This window comes from Hypanus sabinus, chromosome 11, assembly GCF_030144855.1.
Source record: "Hypanus sabinus isolate sHypSab1 chromosome 11, sHypSab1.hap1, whole genome shotgun sequence".
Taxonomy (NCBI): domain Eukaryota; kingdom Metazoa; phylum Chordata; class Chondrichthyes; order Myliobatiformes; family Dasyatidae; genus Hypanus; species Hypanus sabinus.
Window position 1 is genome coordinate 97,378,819 of NC_082716.1, and position 16,119 is coordinate 97,394,937.

General features: G+C 42.1%; 1 protein-coding gene across 1 annotated transcript in view; it reads right to left on the reverse strand.

Annotated features, from left to right (window-relative positions):
• Positions 1-16,119, reverse strand: part of LOC132402214 (probable voltage-dependent R-type calcium channel subunit alpha-1E) — a 600,800-nt gene that overhangs the window by 167,752 nt on the left and 416,929 nt on the right. Inside the window, exons 23-27 of the mRNA XM_059984957.1 lie at positions 13,451-13,580; positions 8,361-8,420; positions 6,050-6,156; positions 3,140-3,151; positions 2,743-2,839 (exon numbers count right to left, since the gene is read on the reverse strand). Coding sequence (XP_059840940.1) covers positions 2,743-2,839; positions 3,140-3,151; positions 6,050-6,156; positions 8,361-8,420; positions 13,451-13,580 — 406 coding nt within the window. The remainder of the gene's footprint in view (positions 1-2,742; positions 2,840-3,139; positions 3,152-6,049; positions 6,157-8,360; positions 8,421-13,450; positions 13,581-16,119) is intronic.

A 16,119-nucleotide genomic window follows, 5' to 3' on the forward strand; every position in this document is an offset into this window, starting at 1 on the left:
CATCCATATCTGTCATTTATTGATATCCCATTCTATCTTCTACACTATCCACAACACAGCCAATCTATGTATCATATGTAAATTTATTAATCCACCCTCCCCTGTGTGATTCATTGCTTATATTTTCCCTCTGGAATAAGGAACAATATCAGCTACTCATCAGTCCTCTGGGACCTCACCTGTGGCTAGAGAGGACATGAAGATATTGGTCAAGGCCCCATCAATCTCATCTCTTGCCTCTCTCAATAACCTGTATATATACTAACAGGTCCTGGGGACTTAATTCCCTTAATGTTCCTCCAAAGACCCAACACTACCCCTTTCTTTATAAGCTCTAACAAATTAGCAGAATCCAGACTGATCTCCCCATCTTTCACATCCTCCTCCTTGGTAAATACTGATGCAAAGTACTCACATGTAAGTACTCATTTACATCTATATCCTCTGCCTTTTAGCACATATTCTCTTGTTATCCTTCAATGACCCTACCTGCCTCCTTGCTCATGATATATGTATAGAATGCCTTGCGATTCTCATTATCGCACTTGCCAAGGACATTTCATGGCCCCTCCAGGTTCTCCTAGTTCTTGAGTTCTTTTCTGGCTTTTTTATGATCTTCAAGGGCTCAGCTTGAATTTAATGTTCTAAACCTTACAAATACTTCCTTTTTCTTCTAGACTAAACTCACCATCTCTCCTGATACCTTACCTTAAAGGGGGGTGGGGGTGGGGGTGATGTGGAGAGAGAGAGATAGAGACAGAGAGAGGGAGAGAGACAGAGAGGGAGGGGGAGAGAGAGAGGGAGAAGGGGGAGAGAGAGAGAGAGGGAGAGGGGAGATGAGGAGGAGGATGAGAAGAAGAAAAGAAACTTAGATAATGTCAGGAGGGAATATGTGAGAACCTATTATTTTTTTTTAGGAATATGGAAATGGTGGACTGAAAAGATCATGACTATACAGAATCAGCATACTTTATGTAAGGAAAATAGTGTTTGACAAATGATGTATTTATACTGAGTGTGGATAAGCAGAAGAGAAAAGGAGAACCTGAATTTCCAAAGACATTCAATCAGGTGAAAATAACTTATCCACTTAGTTCGGGTAACAGACTAGAAAAATGTATCATCCTGGTTGGCGATCTGTAATCAATCCTTGGGCTTCTGCCTTCATGATTTCAGGTTTGCTAATGGTCTAAAGGTAGAGAGGAATGTGAACTGTAAGAGGTTTTAGATGCCTGGGGAATATAACACTCTTCCAGTTGGATGAATGGAGCACATTCCATTGGTCTAACTTCAGCAGGATATACTTGTCTCAGAAGCAGTACATGTGAGTTTCAATGACCTGATTACTGGAGTGTAAGATTCTCTTACAATGAATAAATACTAAGTTAATACGAACTAGTAATACTGTTGATGAAATTTCTAATATTATTGGAAGGGTTAACAGGACTGTCACTGGGAGTCCATTTCCTTGTTCCCTTTTGCTGGAGGGTCTAGAACTTTGCTTGGGATAAAGGACTGGACATTGGGGAGTGAGATAAGAAAAATTTCACTCAGATGGTCATGGACTGAGCAATGGGTGGCATGGTAACATAATGGCTAGTGTTGTGCTATTACAATATCAGTGACAGAGACCTGGGTCCATTTCCACTTCTGCCTGTAAATTCTCCCATGAATGTGTGGATTTCCTTCTGGTGCTCCGGTTTTCTCCCACGGTCCAAGGACATACTGGTTAATAGTTTAATCAGTCACATGGGTGTAATTGGCAGATCTGGCTCATTGGGTTCAGAAGGGCCTGTTACTGTGCTGTATCTCTAAATCAGTAAATAAATAGATGGCAACCCACTGGCCGTCCACCAGTCAGTGAGTCATATCAGTCAGTCTCATCTAACGTGCAGACGTTAACTAACGTGCATCTAACGTTAGACATTAACTAGGTTGTGTTCGTACAGGACTGAAAGTTGATCAGTCTTGATCTTATTGAGCAGGTTTGAGAGGTGTATGACCAGTTCACGCATTTTTTCTCATATTATGTAGAATGGATGTTTAAATGCATACAAAGGCATTGGAACAAATCAGCTACCCTAACCACAAGGAAAAGAATCATAGTGAGATACAGCACAGAAACAGGCCCTTTGGCCCAGCTTTTACCACCATTTGCATGTGTTACCTCTCGAAACCTTTTCAATCTACGTTTCTCTCCAAAATCCCTGACAAACCACTATCAATAAGATGTATTCCACTTTGGAATCAGGGATTTGTAGCTGGTATAACAATTCCTAAAAAAAGCATTTTTAGATGTACAAATATCAGTAGATTGACTTCAATCATGCAGAAGTAAACTTTCCCCACCCTGACTGGGCAATGATGATGTGAGAGCAAGATCAGGTCATAATGAAGTACCAGATGAACAGACCTCAGCTGTTTTGAAGATTTTTTGTCTGTTCTGATTTGTCACTAATTAACTGGTTGCAAGTTACAGCAGAAAAGGAGAACTGCATGTGCTGACAGCTTCCACAGTTTTGAAGTTCTGGGAAAGTATCAGAAAATGTGAGAATTTTAAGATGTATCTAATGAAGTGAGAGGGAGGTGTAATGATGAACAGAAACCTACCGATTAAGAAGGATGAAAGAGGAAAGTTAACAAGGAACTATGAGAAATCCTCATAATTTTTAGTTGGTTATGGGCAGAGAAAACATTGCCTCTTAGCAGCCTAAAACTGAAACCAGGAATATAACTCCATACCTTCAGTTTAGGGAGTCGCTTAATGGTCTTGAGTGGCCGTAACACACGGAGAACACGTAGAGACTTGATCGTGTTTATGTCTTTCCCACTGGAACCCCTACAGATAATATTAAAACACTGATATTTAACACTGACTTAAGTTTTGGTATTAACATTAAACAGGAACAGCTTACTCTACATATTTATGCATTTATGAAGAGGTCAAACTTTAAAGCACTTTACAGAGGTTTACAGAGGATGTTAAACACAGAAGGATATATAATTTTCAGCTGTAAGCATCTGGTTCACCGTGAACCTGCCACCCTTAATTGGTCTGGTCTATATGTGACCTGAGAAGTCATTGGCATGCTACTGTAATATCTCTAACAAGACATAGAAAGATATCAATTGTAATTACCCAATGAGATTCCTTGGGAAGGAGGAGAATTCAGAGGAGAAAGGAGAGAAGAGTAGGATGCAAGGTTAATAAGTCAACTAAGATAAACATGAACAGATATATCAGCACACGTCAATATATCAGCAACAGTGCACAAAGACTGACAGAGCAGGCATCCCTCCTGAATGGTGGTAGTGATTGCTGGTGTACTCTTGGCTTCATAAAATGACTTGCACCTTCCAGATGACATAATGGAAGCAGGACAAAGCTAAATGCCCCCTGTGTCTTCCCACCATTCATTAAGATCAAGAATAAACTAATACTTCAGTCCCAATTCATTGCATGATACTGCATTCCCTTATTACGCACCAGTCTATAACTATCTACTGTGGATGCAGTCTCTGCCCACCCTCCACAGACTTTATGGGTAGAAAATATCCTCACTCCCCTTTGGGTAAATAAATTCTGTCCTGAAAGGTGTTTTCTTTCTTTTGAGACCCCAGATTCTACACACCACAGCTTGGGGGAAACACCATCCTTGCCATCTACCCTAGCAAGTAATTAACAATCCTGTATGTTTCAATGAGATTACACCCTACTCATGCAAAGTCAAGGGAGTATCATCTCAGTCTTACTCTTCTCTCCATACATAACAACCTGTCTTTTCAGGAGTCAACATGGTAAACCTCTGTTGGACGAAAATTCTTTTTTAGGGATGAAGTTCAGACATTTCATGCCTGATCTCACTGGATCCTGTATACAGTTAAAGTAATCTCTCTGGTTGTTCATCAATCCCAATGGTTTGGCACCCAACTAACAGGGTGTTGTTTTCCACACTCCCTATAAATTCAACAGGGCCCATTCCCATTACCTTTATAAAAGAGGTGACTAAGCTGGAAAGAGTGCAGAAATGAATCATGGGGATATTATCTGGATTGGAAGTTGTAAGAGTCTGGATTGTCAGGGACTATTTTCCCTGGACAGTAGGAGATAGTGAAATGACATGATAGAGGTATGAGGGATGTAGATAGAGTAGATAGCCAGGGTCTGTTTTTGCTAGGTGGGGGTGCCTGAAGCTAGAGTGCACAGATTTAAGGTGAGAGGGAGGAGCCATAACGGGAATCTGAGGGGTGAATTTTTCACACCAAGACTGGTTGGCATCCAGATGAAAATGGAGTTAGGAACAGCATAGATTTGGCAAAAACATGATCAGCTAAAGGACCTGTTTTGATGCCATACAGTTGGATTTAACAGGGCCCCATTACTATGCTCCATTTAGACTCAGAGGGCACCTGCAATCACAGATCCTTGGACGCTGCAAGACCCTGTTTCCTGCACTCCCTTAGACTCACCAGGGCCCCTTTCCCACGCTCCCATTAAAATCACATACCCTGCTATCCATGTTTTCTTTAAACTCATCCAGTTTATTTGAACACTAATATCTACCATATAACATCTAAAAAAAGTGAATTAAAGGGCTGGGTGTTAATGGGAATTGAATCCAAAAGTGCAGGAAATCTGCCAGGTTAGCACCGCCATTGTCCTGATGTTTCAGATTATTGAAGCTCTGTAAATGAAGCAAAATATTCCCCCTCTTAAAGTCAAATTCTCTTGCTTAAAGTCCAATACCCTGACTGCCTTGGAGGTCTCCTTGTATGTACTGTTCCATTCCTGGTTATCATTAATCAGATTCCTATCCTATACGTTTGTTTTGTCCTTTCTCTTTGACTTGCATGTACAAGATGATATGCATTTTAACCCTTCCCCACTGGCTAGTCAACATCCAGTGTTCTACCATCTGCAGATATCCACTTCTTGTTTAAAATCTGTCAAAAAGTCTTATTTTGTTTTTCTCATCATCAATATTCTTATAATTTCTAAACAGAAGACTAGGAATCAATATCCCGTTCTGTACCTGCATAGGTTTGGTTGGGCAGTGCAGGATGTGTTTCACTATGTACAAACGTATCTAGTCTGTAGCCCAGGAGCTGATGAGGCAGTGTAGAGTGAGCTACATTACATATCTAACCCATACTATAGTGCGAGGTGTTGCATTTTGAGAATAGAAATAAGTGAAAGATAGGGCCCTGGGGAGTGCTGTAGAACAAAAAGACCTAGGAGTAGAAGTCCATGGTTTTCCTAAAGTGGTTTTGTAAGCAGGCAAGGTGGTGAAGAAAACTTTTGACATGCTGGCCTTTATCAGTCAGGGTAACGGATATAGAAGCTAAGATGTTATGTTACAGTTGCACAAGATGTTGATGAGGCTGCCCTGAGAATACTGTGTTCAGTTTTGGTCACTGTGCTGTGGAAAGATGCCATTAAGCTGGAAATGGTGCAGAAAAGACACAAGGATGTTGCTAGGACTCAAGGGACTACGTTATAGAGAGAGGTAGAGTAGATTTGGACCATTTTCATTGGAGCATAGGAGAATGAAGTGATTTTATAGGGCTGTTTAAAATCATGAGCGGCCTAGTGAATGGTCACAGCCTTTTCCCAGGGCTGGAGAATCGAGAAATACAGGGCACATGTTTGGGGTAAAAGAGGAAAAAATTAATAGGAACTTGGGGGGGGGGGGCAACTTTTTCACCCAGGTGGGGTGGGGTCTGTATATGGAATGAGCTGTTGGAGGAAGTACATTAACAACATTTAAAAGGTAATTGGACAGGTACATGGGTAGGAAAGATTTAGGGGGATATGAGCCATACACTGGCAAATGGGACGAGGTAGGGTGGGAATCTTGGTAGGCATGGACCAGTTGGGTCATAGAGCCTATTTCTGTGCTGTATGGTTCTATGTATCTATGCTGTCTCTATACGAGTTTGAACGGTTTGGAAGTATTCTGTAGTCTCCCTCAAATAAACACCCTCTGGACTCTCTCTTGCCTAAGCTGAACCAGCAATGGAAAGATTCAGTATTTCCCTTTGCACTTACGTGAAAGCAAACGCAACCAGTGCTCCACTCACTACAATGAAATCCAGAATGTTCCAAACGTCGCGGAAATAAGAGCCTTCATGGAAAATCAAACCAATGTCTATCATCTAGAGAAAGGATCACACCTGAATAATTAATCAACAGTAACTTCACATTTCACATTTGCCTGTTTTTAAATCTGAAAACACTATCAATTTGCACTGATATAGTATCTACTGTAACGTCCCTGCATGCTCCACAGCGTGGAATTAGAACTAAGTCATGTTAAGCTTATTCATGCCAATGACCCATAATTTGACCAAAAAAAGGGTTTAAAACTGCAAATTGAGGAAGGAATGGTAAGGAAGTTTATACAAAGATGTTCTGGGCCAAGGCTGGAAGCCACATGACAGGAAGGATGTGATTAAGCTAGAGAAGGTGTAGAAACAATTCATAAGGATGTTACCAGGGCCTAAAGTCTTCGGTTATTAGGAGAGACTGAATAGGCTGGGTCTGTATTCACTGGAATAAAGGAGTTTGAGCAGTAACCTTAGAGAGTTACCTTAAGAGGTATGATAGGGTAGATGGCCACAATATTTTCCCCAGAGTACGCTAAATTGGTTTATTAATGTCGCATGTATGAAGGTACTCTTAAAAAAACTTGTCTTGCATGCTGTCCATACAGATCAATTCATTACAACAGTGCAATGAGGTGGTAGAAGGTAAAACAATAACAGAATGCCGAATGTTACAGTACAGAGAAAGCACAGTGCAGGCAGATAATATGGTGCAAGGCCATAGTGAGGGAAATTCCGAGGTCAAAAATCTATTAAGGAATTATCCAATGGTCTTACAACCAGTGGGAAAGAAGCTGTTCTTGAGCCTGCTGATATATGCTTTTAGGCTTCTGTGCCTTTTGCTGAATGGGATGGGAAGAGGAGCAAATGATTCTCCATGATTTCTTATATTCTTGGGCAAAATGTTTCACATAATACTTCGGGATAGGATGCTTTCTGTGATGCATTGATAAAAACTGGTGATGGTGAAAGGGCACATGCCAAATTTCTTTAGCCCCTGAGACACTAGAGGTGCTACTGAGTTTTCTTTGCCATAGCGTCTATGTGTTGGGATCAAGACAGATTACAGGTGACGTTCACTCTGAGAATTCGAAGCTTTGAGTCCTCTTGACTTCAGCGCTGTTGATATAATTTGTACAGTCTCCTTCCTGAAGCCAATGACCAGCTGTTTTGTTCTGCTATCATTGAGGGGAAGGTTGTTGTCCTGACAGTACATCACTAAGCTCTCTATTCCCTTCTTGTTCTCCATCTCATCATTATTTGAGATATAGACCACTATGATGGTATCATCTGCATACTTGTAAATGGAGTTGAAGCTAAATTTGGTGGGTGTATGGGGAGTAGCGAAGGAGGTTGAGGATGCAGTGTTGGAAGGAGGTGGGGCATCAGTGTTGAGGATAATGGCTGAGGTGTTACTGCCTGTCTTTACTGGTTGGAGTTTGTTGGTCAGGAAGTCAAGCATCCAATTGCAGAGTCCCAGTTTTAGGAGTTTGGAGATGAGTTTGTCTGGAATCATAGTATTGAAGGTGGAACTATAGTCAATAAACAATAGTCTAAAAAAGTCTAAACATAGATTAAAACTTGAGGGCATAGGTTTAAAGTCAGATGCAAAAGATTTAAGAGGGACTTGAGGGAAAGCTTTTCACATAGACTGGGGTGGGTGAACAGAACAAGCTATCAGAGGAAATGGCAGAAGTGGGTACAATTGCACTACTTATAAGACATTTGGACAGGTTCACAGTGAGGAATAGTTTAGAGGGATATGGGCTAAATATAGATAAATAGGACTAGCTCAAGTAGGCACCTTGATTGGCATGAAAGGTTGTGTCGAAGGGTCTTTCTCCATTCTGTATATCCCTATGACCATGGCATGGCAAAATCCTTTTGCAAATAGATGGGTGAAAGAGATCAGCTAATTACATTATCTTAACTCAGTGAGGTGTCTCTTGTGTCCACAGACCAACAGTGACTCCCCTCCAATAATGCATCCAATTCTCATTCTCCTAATTAAATCTCTTGCACTGATTGGGTGAGGGCTGTACCTGGGTCTCTGGCACCAACTTTACTAGCTGTACCACTGTGCTGCCTCATGGAGCATCAGTTTTGTATACACAGTTAACATTTCATATTTCAACATCCAGATGAGGAGATGGGAGATGCATCGTAATCCAGCATCTGGCAGGTTGATGGACATAGGTCTTACAGGGAGCAGGACAGAATGGGTTGAGGTAACATTCTATAATTAAGTGGTTTACCTTTATTACCATTTCAAAGGTGAAAACTCCTGTGAACACGTAGTCAAAGTACTTGAGCACCTGGGAGTTAGATGGAGAGAGAGAGTGAGAGAGAGAATGAGAGGGAGAGGGAGAGGAGAGAGAGAGAATAAGTGAGAGAGAGAAAGGGGGGGGGGATAAAGTAAAAGATAGAATGAGAGATTGAGAGAAAGAGAGAGAGAGAGAATATGATTAACAGTATGTCCACAAAACACATCAGGTACTTACTTTTATGTTGCTTAATTCTACAAAATATGATATCCGGTTTCAATCCAAGTTCTGCTTCTCCTTGACAAACTCTACCACATTATATTCCATTTTCTTCCACTGTCTATCCATGGGTTTAACTGACATTTTCCCCAAAACAAAACAATGCTTTCAATATAATGGACTTCACACACCACACTTCAACACATATGGAGTTGTAGTCTCTCAGCTTTCCTGATTGCTATTTCTGCTCTGGAATGATACACAACCCTATCAATGACAGTCAGTGCTCCAATAATATAGGGTATCCTGTGACAGGTTACAGCTGCCCGAACATTACCAACAATGAGACACCGCACATGAGACTTGGGTACGAGCAGACCAGAGTCTCCGCACTCTGGTACTAGTGCAGAGAGAGAGAGAAGAGCAGGCAGCTGATCTGTGGGAACACTGCCGAAGTTCAGTGTAAATGTGCACCTACCCCATGCCTCGGAAAACTGCAAAAAGAACACAACTAAAGGAGAGCACCACAACACCATGACACAACCATAACATCTACATGAACAGCCAGCACAATGCACAGGCAAAAGTTGCAGTTAAACAGATAATTAACTCTGGTTTAAATTTCCTTTCAGTAGAAACTCAACTTTTCTTTGACTTAGTTGAATAGTTTTATATTCAATTCAGTCAACTCACTCTCAACCATGCAATGCGTAACACTTGACACTTTTGTTACACTTTCATTCTCAAAGGCTGATATTCGTCAGATCTACAAAGCTAGAGCACCAGCACAGGAAAAAGCCCTTGTACCAAAACAGAAATTAAATGCCTCACTGGCATTACAATGACTTGGCTGTTGAAAGGGCAGGACAGACTGTTTGATATACTGGGCTTTAAAAGAGATAGGGAGGGAGGTAAAAAGGGGTGGGGGGAGGAAGGTCAGGGATAGTAATCACAGCTGCTCAAAGAGATGACATTGTAGAGGGATTGTCTACTGTGTCAGTGTGGGTGGAAGTCAGAAGCAGAAAGGAAGCAATCTGCCTATTTCTCTGCTTGGTGTCCTGGTGGTATTGGGAGGGCTAATGGAATATTCCAGTACCACCATTACACTGAGGAGCAAATAAGTAGGCAGATTTTGGAAAGGTGCAAAAAAAGAACAAAAAAAAGGTTGTTCTTTTCGGTAACTTCAACTTCCCTAACATTGACTGGCACCTCCTTAATGCAAAGGCTTTAGAAGGGACAGAGTAGGTGGACAGGCCAACTAGAGTGATGCCATACTGGATCCAGTACTAGGCAATGAACTTGATCAGAAAACAAACCCCTCAGTGGATGAGTATTTTGGAAATAGTGACCACAACTCCATGGTCTTTAGCAAAGCCACGGACAAAGATAGGACAGATAATATGGAAAAGTATTTAACTGGGGGAGGACAAATTATTATAGTATTAGGCAGGAACTTGGGAACTGGTGTTCTAGGGTAAATTCACAGCAGCATAATGGTTAGTGTGATGCTATTATATCACGGGGCATCAGAGTTCAGAGTTCAATCGCAGCATCCTCTGTAAGCAGTCTGTACATCCTTCCATGGAATGTGTGTGTTTCTTCTGGTGCTCCGGTTTCCTCCCATAGTCCAAAGATGTACTGGTTAGTAGGTTCATTGGTCATTGTAAATTGTCCCATGATTAGGTTAGGGTTAAATCAGGGGTTATTGGCTGTTGCTGGGCAAAGCGGCTCAAGGGGCTGGAAGGGCCTATTCCGTGTCCTATGCCTAAATAAAAATAAAAAGTAAAATAAATGAGGCTTGTAAAAAATGAACTTGTATTGGGCTTTGGATAGGTTTGTAATCCAATGAGACAGGGGCAGGACAGTAGGGTAAAGGAACCATGGTTGACAAGACAGGCAGAACAAAAGGAAGAAGGAAGCATTCTTAAGGTTTAGTAAGCAAAAGTCAGACAGACTTTTAAGAATTATAAAGTAGCCAGGAAGGAGCTTAAGAACGGACTTAGGAGACAAAGAAGGAGGCATTAGGATGTCTTTTTTTTGTTGTCTGTAAATTCTTGCTCTTTGGGTCAGTGTAGGCAGGATGGTTAAGATGTTAGAATGCTCCTCTTGTGAGGTGTGCGGTATCAAGGTACCTAACAGTTTCCCTGAAGACTGTGACCTGTACGAGATGGACAAGTTGCACCTAAACTGCAGGGGAACAAATATCCTGGCTGGGGGGGGGGGGGGGGGTTGTTAAATTAGTCTGGCAGGAGGATGGGAACCAGAGCACCAGATGAGAAAGTGGAGGGAAGCAGAAGAAGGCAGACATCCAAACCAGTAAAAACAAGCAGGAGCAAAGTAACAGATCGGGTAGTTTGAAGTGAGTGTATTTTAATACGAGGAGTGTTATGGGTAAAGGTGATGAACTTAGACCATGGACTAGTTATCAGAACTATGATGTTGTGGTCATGACAGGGACATGGTTGTGGGACAGGAATGGGTGCATAATGCCCCAGGGGTTTGATGTTTTAATAAAGTTAGAGAGGAGGGTAAAAGAGGAGAGAGGGGAAGTTGCACCACTAATCTGGGACAATATCACAGCTGTACTCAGAGGGGACTTAATGGAGGGCTCATCCACTGAGTCTATATGGATGGAACAAAAATAGTAAAGGTGCAATCACTCTGATGGGATTATACTACAGAACCCCCCCCCCCCCCCAGAAGCCACAAGGATATTGAGGTACAGGTATGTGAGCAGATTAAGGAAAGATGTAAAAGTAATAGGTTGGTGCCATGGGGAACTTCAACTTCCCTAATTTAAACTTGACCTTCTTAGTGCAAAATTTGTTAGGTGGGTTTCATAAATCAGTATGTAGGTAGTCCAACAAGAGGAAAGGATGTACAGGATAATGATCCTTGCTAGGTGAATGAACTTCCATTTGGTGAGCAGTTAGGGACCAGTGACCAGAACTCCTTAAATTTTAGGGTAACTATAGAGAAAGGTAAATACACACATTGTGGCAGAGAATTAAACTAGATCAATGACAGCATTAGGCAGGAAGTAGGGAGAGTTAATTGGAAACAGCTGTTTTTGGACAAGTCCACAACTATTATGTGGAGGGTATTTAAAGACCAGAATACATGGTCGGTACTCTGTTTCAGTTAGAAGGAAGGATAAAGATGCAAGGTAAGAGAAGCTTGGATGTTGAGGGTGGTGATAAATTTAGTCAAGAAGAAAAAAAATAAAAGCATTAGGAATTTAGAATCAAACAGAGCCCTGGAGGATTATAAAAAAAGCCAGGAAGTAACTCAAGAAGGGAATTAGAAAAGCAAGGAAAGCCATGACAAGTCCTTAACAAATAGAATTAAAAAGAGTCTCAAGGTATTGTATATGTAATGACCAGGTCTGGTTCAAATGATTCATATTTTTTTCTCTGGTATGCTGTTCTGTTCTTTGTAAGCTGCTTGTTTGGGATATTGTTGAAGATAAGAGCTAGAAGAATTGTATCCTATCCAACCAGGATGGCTGCATTTAGGGGAGGTTTCCCTGGTGAGGGACACTAAGGTTGGGCTTAGGGCTTTGTTGGAGATGAAGAAAGAAGAGGTTGTAGGTGTCGACCTGGATTGGGGCTGTGATTTGACAAAGATTGGGGAGATTGAAGGACGATCGGCGAAGGGGAAACTGTTTCATGAAACTGGGCCCTTTTTCATTTTTTTTCCCATTACCAACCCTTCAGTCAAATTCAGAATTATAAAGCTAAATCTTGTAATTGTATGCAGTGTACTGTCTGTTATTTCGTGGTACTTGCTTGAAATGGGGTAACAAATCAGGAGAAGGAGGAGAAGCTTTCTGTCTATACCTTTCAGCTAGAGAGACAACTAAATTATTTGTGGCATAGAGGGGCCATTCAGATGGCAGAGGTGGATCAGTTGAGAATGGATCAAATAGTGAAAGACACTCCGTCCCAAAACCTTGGGGTCTCCGACTGTCTCGTAAGATGCACCCCCCTCCCTGGTTTGTTGAGCTGATCAGAGAAGTACAAGAGGAGGAGAATGCGTCGGAGGTGCGGGAAGACTCAACCAGCAGGGTACAGTCCTTGGTAGTAGCACCTGTGTTGTAATGACCACGGATAGCCCAACCTGGGGAATGGTAAAAGAGATCGTGGCAGAGATAAGAACTGAGATGTCCCGGTTGTTATCAGCGGGTGTGGACTCCCTGACAGGGAGGCGGACCCTCTAAGGGAATGGACTACTCAGAGGGCTGCTAACAACTGGGGTCCCACAAGAAGGGGAGTGGCTGGTATTGTCTGTTATAACTGTGGTGATGAGGGACACTTCAGGTGGGAGTCTGAATGATGGGAAACCCTAGGAGAGTGAGCCCCCGGGTACCTAAGTAGAGGGAAATTTAGAAGAGACCCACTGAGGGAATGGCCTGGCGTCTTCGGGGGAACACACTAACGCAAAAAACCCTATTCCTGAAGGCTTAGTGGGGCAAGCTCCAGTGTATCGCTACATTGGTATTTATGGTACCAATTATACTACATTGGTATTGCTCCAGGGTATTTATACTGGAGCCATACTTGACACAGGCTCACAGGTCACCTTGTTATACCATTCGTTTTACAACTGGTATCTGACGCATTTACCATTGATGCCACTGAAGGTACTAGTAATCTGGGGTCTTATTGCGGGTGATTATCCATGTGATGGTTATTTGTCAGTGAAACTGGAGTTTCCAGAGGCAGATGTGGGAGTGGCTGAGGTCCTTGACACATTAGCGCTGAGTTTTGAACTCAATGTCTTGACTAATAAAGGCAAGCACCTTTAGCCTCCTGTGTTCCTTAACTCGAGAACAATGCTGAACACCCTTGAATTGGCCTTACCTGATTTCTAGCTGAGTCCTTGTTGATGGGATCCTCTGCTGCAAGAGCCACACTGCTGGCTGCAATCACCAGAAGGATACACATCTCAAAGTAGCGCAGGTTGACAATGAAGTGGCATGCTCTGCGGACCCTGCCAAGGCAGAAAGAGTCACTGCAGACATAACGTAAAATGACAATCTCATTCAGGATGAAAACAGGAGGTCTCCTGCCCCTTCATCTCCTCGTTCACCACCATTTAGGACCCCAAAGTCATTCCAAGCAAAACAACATTTCACCCATGAGTCTCTAAGGGTCATCTACTGTATCCGGTTTTCCTGCTGCAGTCTCCTCTGCATCGTTAAGACTCGACGTAGATTTGGGGACCTTTTGCTCCATGTGGTACAACAGGTGTGATTTCATCTTAGTTCTAATTCCCATTCCCATTCTGACATGTTGGTCCATGGCCTCCTCTACTGACATGATGACATCACTCTTGGGTTGGAGAAGCAACATATCATATTCCATCAGGGTAGCCTCCAACCTGATAGCATGAACATTGATTTCTCTAACGCTGGTGATTTCTCCATCCTCCCCTTCTCTCATTTCCATTCCCTGTTCTGGTTTCTTTCTTACCCCATTCCCTTCTTGCCTGCTCATTGCCTCCCTTTTCCTTTCTCCATGGTCCACTCTTCTTTCCTATCAGATTCCTTCTTCTTCAGCCATTTACCTTTTCCACCTATCACCTCTCAGCTTCTTACTGCATTCAACCCACCCACCCACCTTTCCCCTCACTTGGCTTCTCCTGCCAGCTGGTCCTACTTTCCCTCCCTCAGCCTTCTTAATCTGGCATCTTTCCATTTCTTTTCTAGTCCCGATGAAGGATCTTAGCCTGAAACATTAACGGTTTATTCCCTTCTATAGATTCTACCTGACTTGCTGAAATCCTCCAGCATTTTGTGTGCTACTTTGACATTTCTTAGTCACAAAGTATGCTGTTCATCCTGCTGAGTTTGTTCAGCAGATTAAGGTGAACAAGAGGGATCAGATGACAGGGGAGAAAGCTGGAAGAGGATACTAAAATTTAGATGATTCATGAAGATTATATTGAATGCTGGGGCACGCTCAAAGGGCTGAATAGCCTAATGATAATCCTTGTTTCAGTGGCACAGATGTCCTGAAGGAGCAAAGTTGGAATCCCAGAGTGGAAACTCATCAATCCTTCTCCTGAACCTAGCACTGCTGAACTGTAACTTGCCAAACAAATCAGTTGCTCTCTCCTGCACGACACTGAGCTACTTAAGTGTTGTTGGAGTTTTAGTCATCCAGCCAAATGGACCGCATTCTATCAGACTCCTGATTTCTGCTTCATGGAAATCAGAGATGCAGGGAAATCAGGCTTTGAAGCTGTTGCAAGACTTGATCGTCGTCTGAACCCTTAGTGCCTAGGTGGCACATGGGACCGCAAGGACTTGACGGCCAGAGTTGTAACGAGAGGTTTGGCAGGCTTGGACTTTAATTTTTGGAATGTAGGAGACTAAGGGTAAACTTGAAGAGGTGTATAAAATCATAGTATGAACACAGAGTCTTTTCCCTAGGCAAGGTAAGCAAAAAATAGATGGCATAGTTTTAAGCTGAGTGGGAAATAGTTAAAAAAGGACCCATGGGGCAATTTTTTCATGAAGAGTGTGATAAATACATGGAATGACCAGAAGATGTGAGTTAGGTACAATAACAACACTTAAAAAACATTTGGATAAGGGGTTTAGGAGGAAACGTGACTACCTTGGTGGGCACAATGGCTGGTGTAAATGAATTGGGCCGAAGGGCCTACCACCATCGACTCTAGGATGGGTGGAGGATGCTAGAAGGGAGCCTGTTCATGTACCCAAAGTGTTTTAATGACTGGTTTCATTGAATTCTGGCTCCAGGCCTCCAGGATCTGATTGTGTGGGAGTGGTTGATGAAAGCCAAGGGTGCTTGGTAGGATTTGTTGGACGTGGTTATTATTCAACTCATCTTCCCTGTGTATCGGTCACACTATTCAGCTCCTTACCATCAGTATAACTTATAACCAAACAATTGTTGGGGAATGCGAATTTCAGTAGTAGTTTCACCAACTTATTGAACAGCCTTAACTTTGCTCAAAGTTCAAAGTAAATTTATTTTCAAAGTATGTATATGTCACCATATACTACCTTGAGACATTTTATTGCAGGCATTCACAGTAGAACAAATAAATACAATAGGATCAATGAAAAATTCCACACAAAGATTGACAAACAACCAACGTACAAAACAAAATGAACTGTGTAAATACAAATAAATAAATAATACTGAGAACATGAGTTGTAGAGTCTGTAGGTTGTGGAATCAGCTCCGAGTTGATTGCACAATGTATAGCTCATTCATTACTACTTGAATTTGGCAGTGAGATGCAAGATATTGTGGCTGCAGCAAACATCGAGGTGCTGGAGTGAGTTATATTCAGTGGGTTATATTGGACAAACTAGAGTTGTTTACTTTAGAGTGTAGGAAGCTGAGGGGAGACCTGAGGGCAGTTTCTAAAATTATGACAGTAAACAGCTGGAATCTTTTCCCCAGGGTTGAATTATTAAATATTAGAGGGCATGCGTTTAAGACGACAGGGTATAACTTCAAAAGAAATTGTGGGTGGGGCAAATTATTTTACA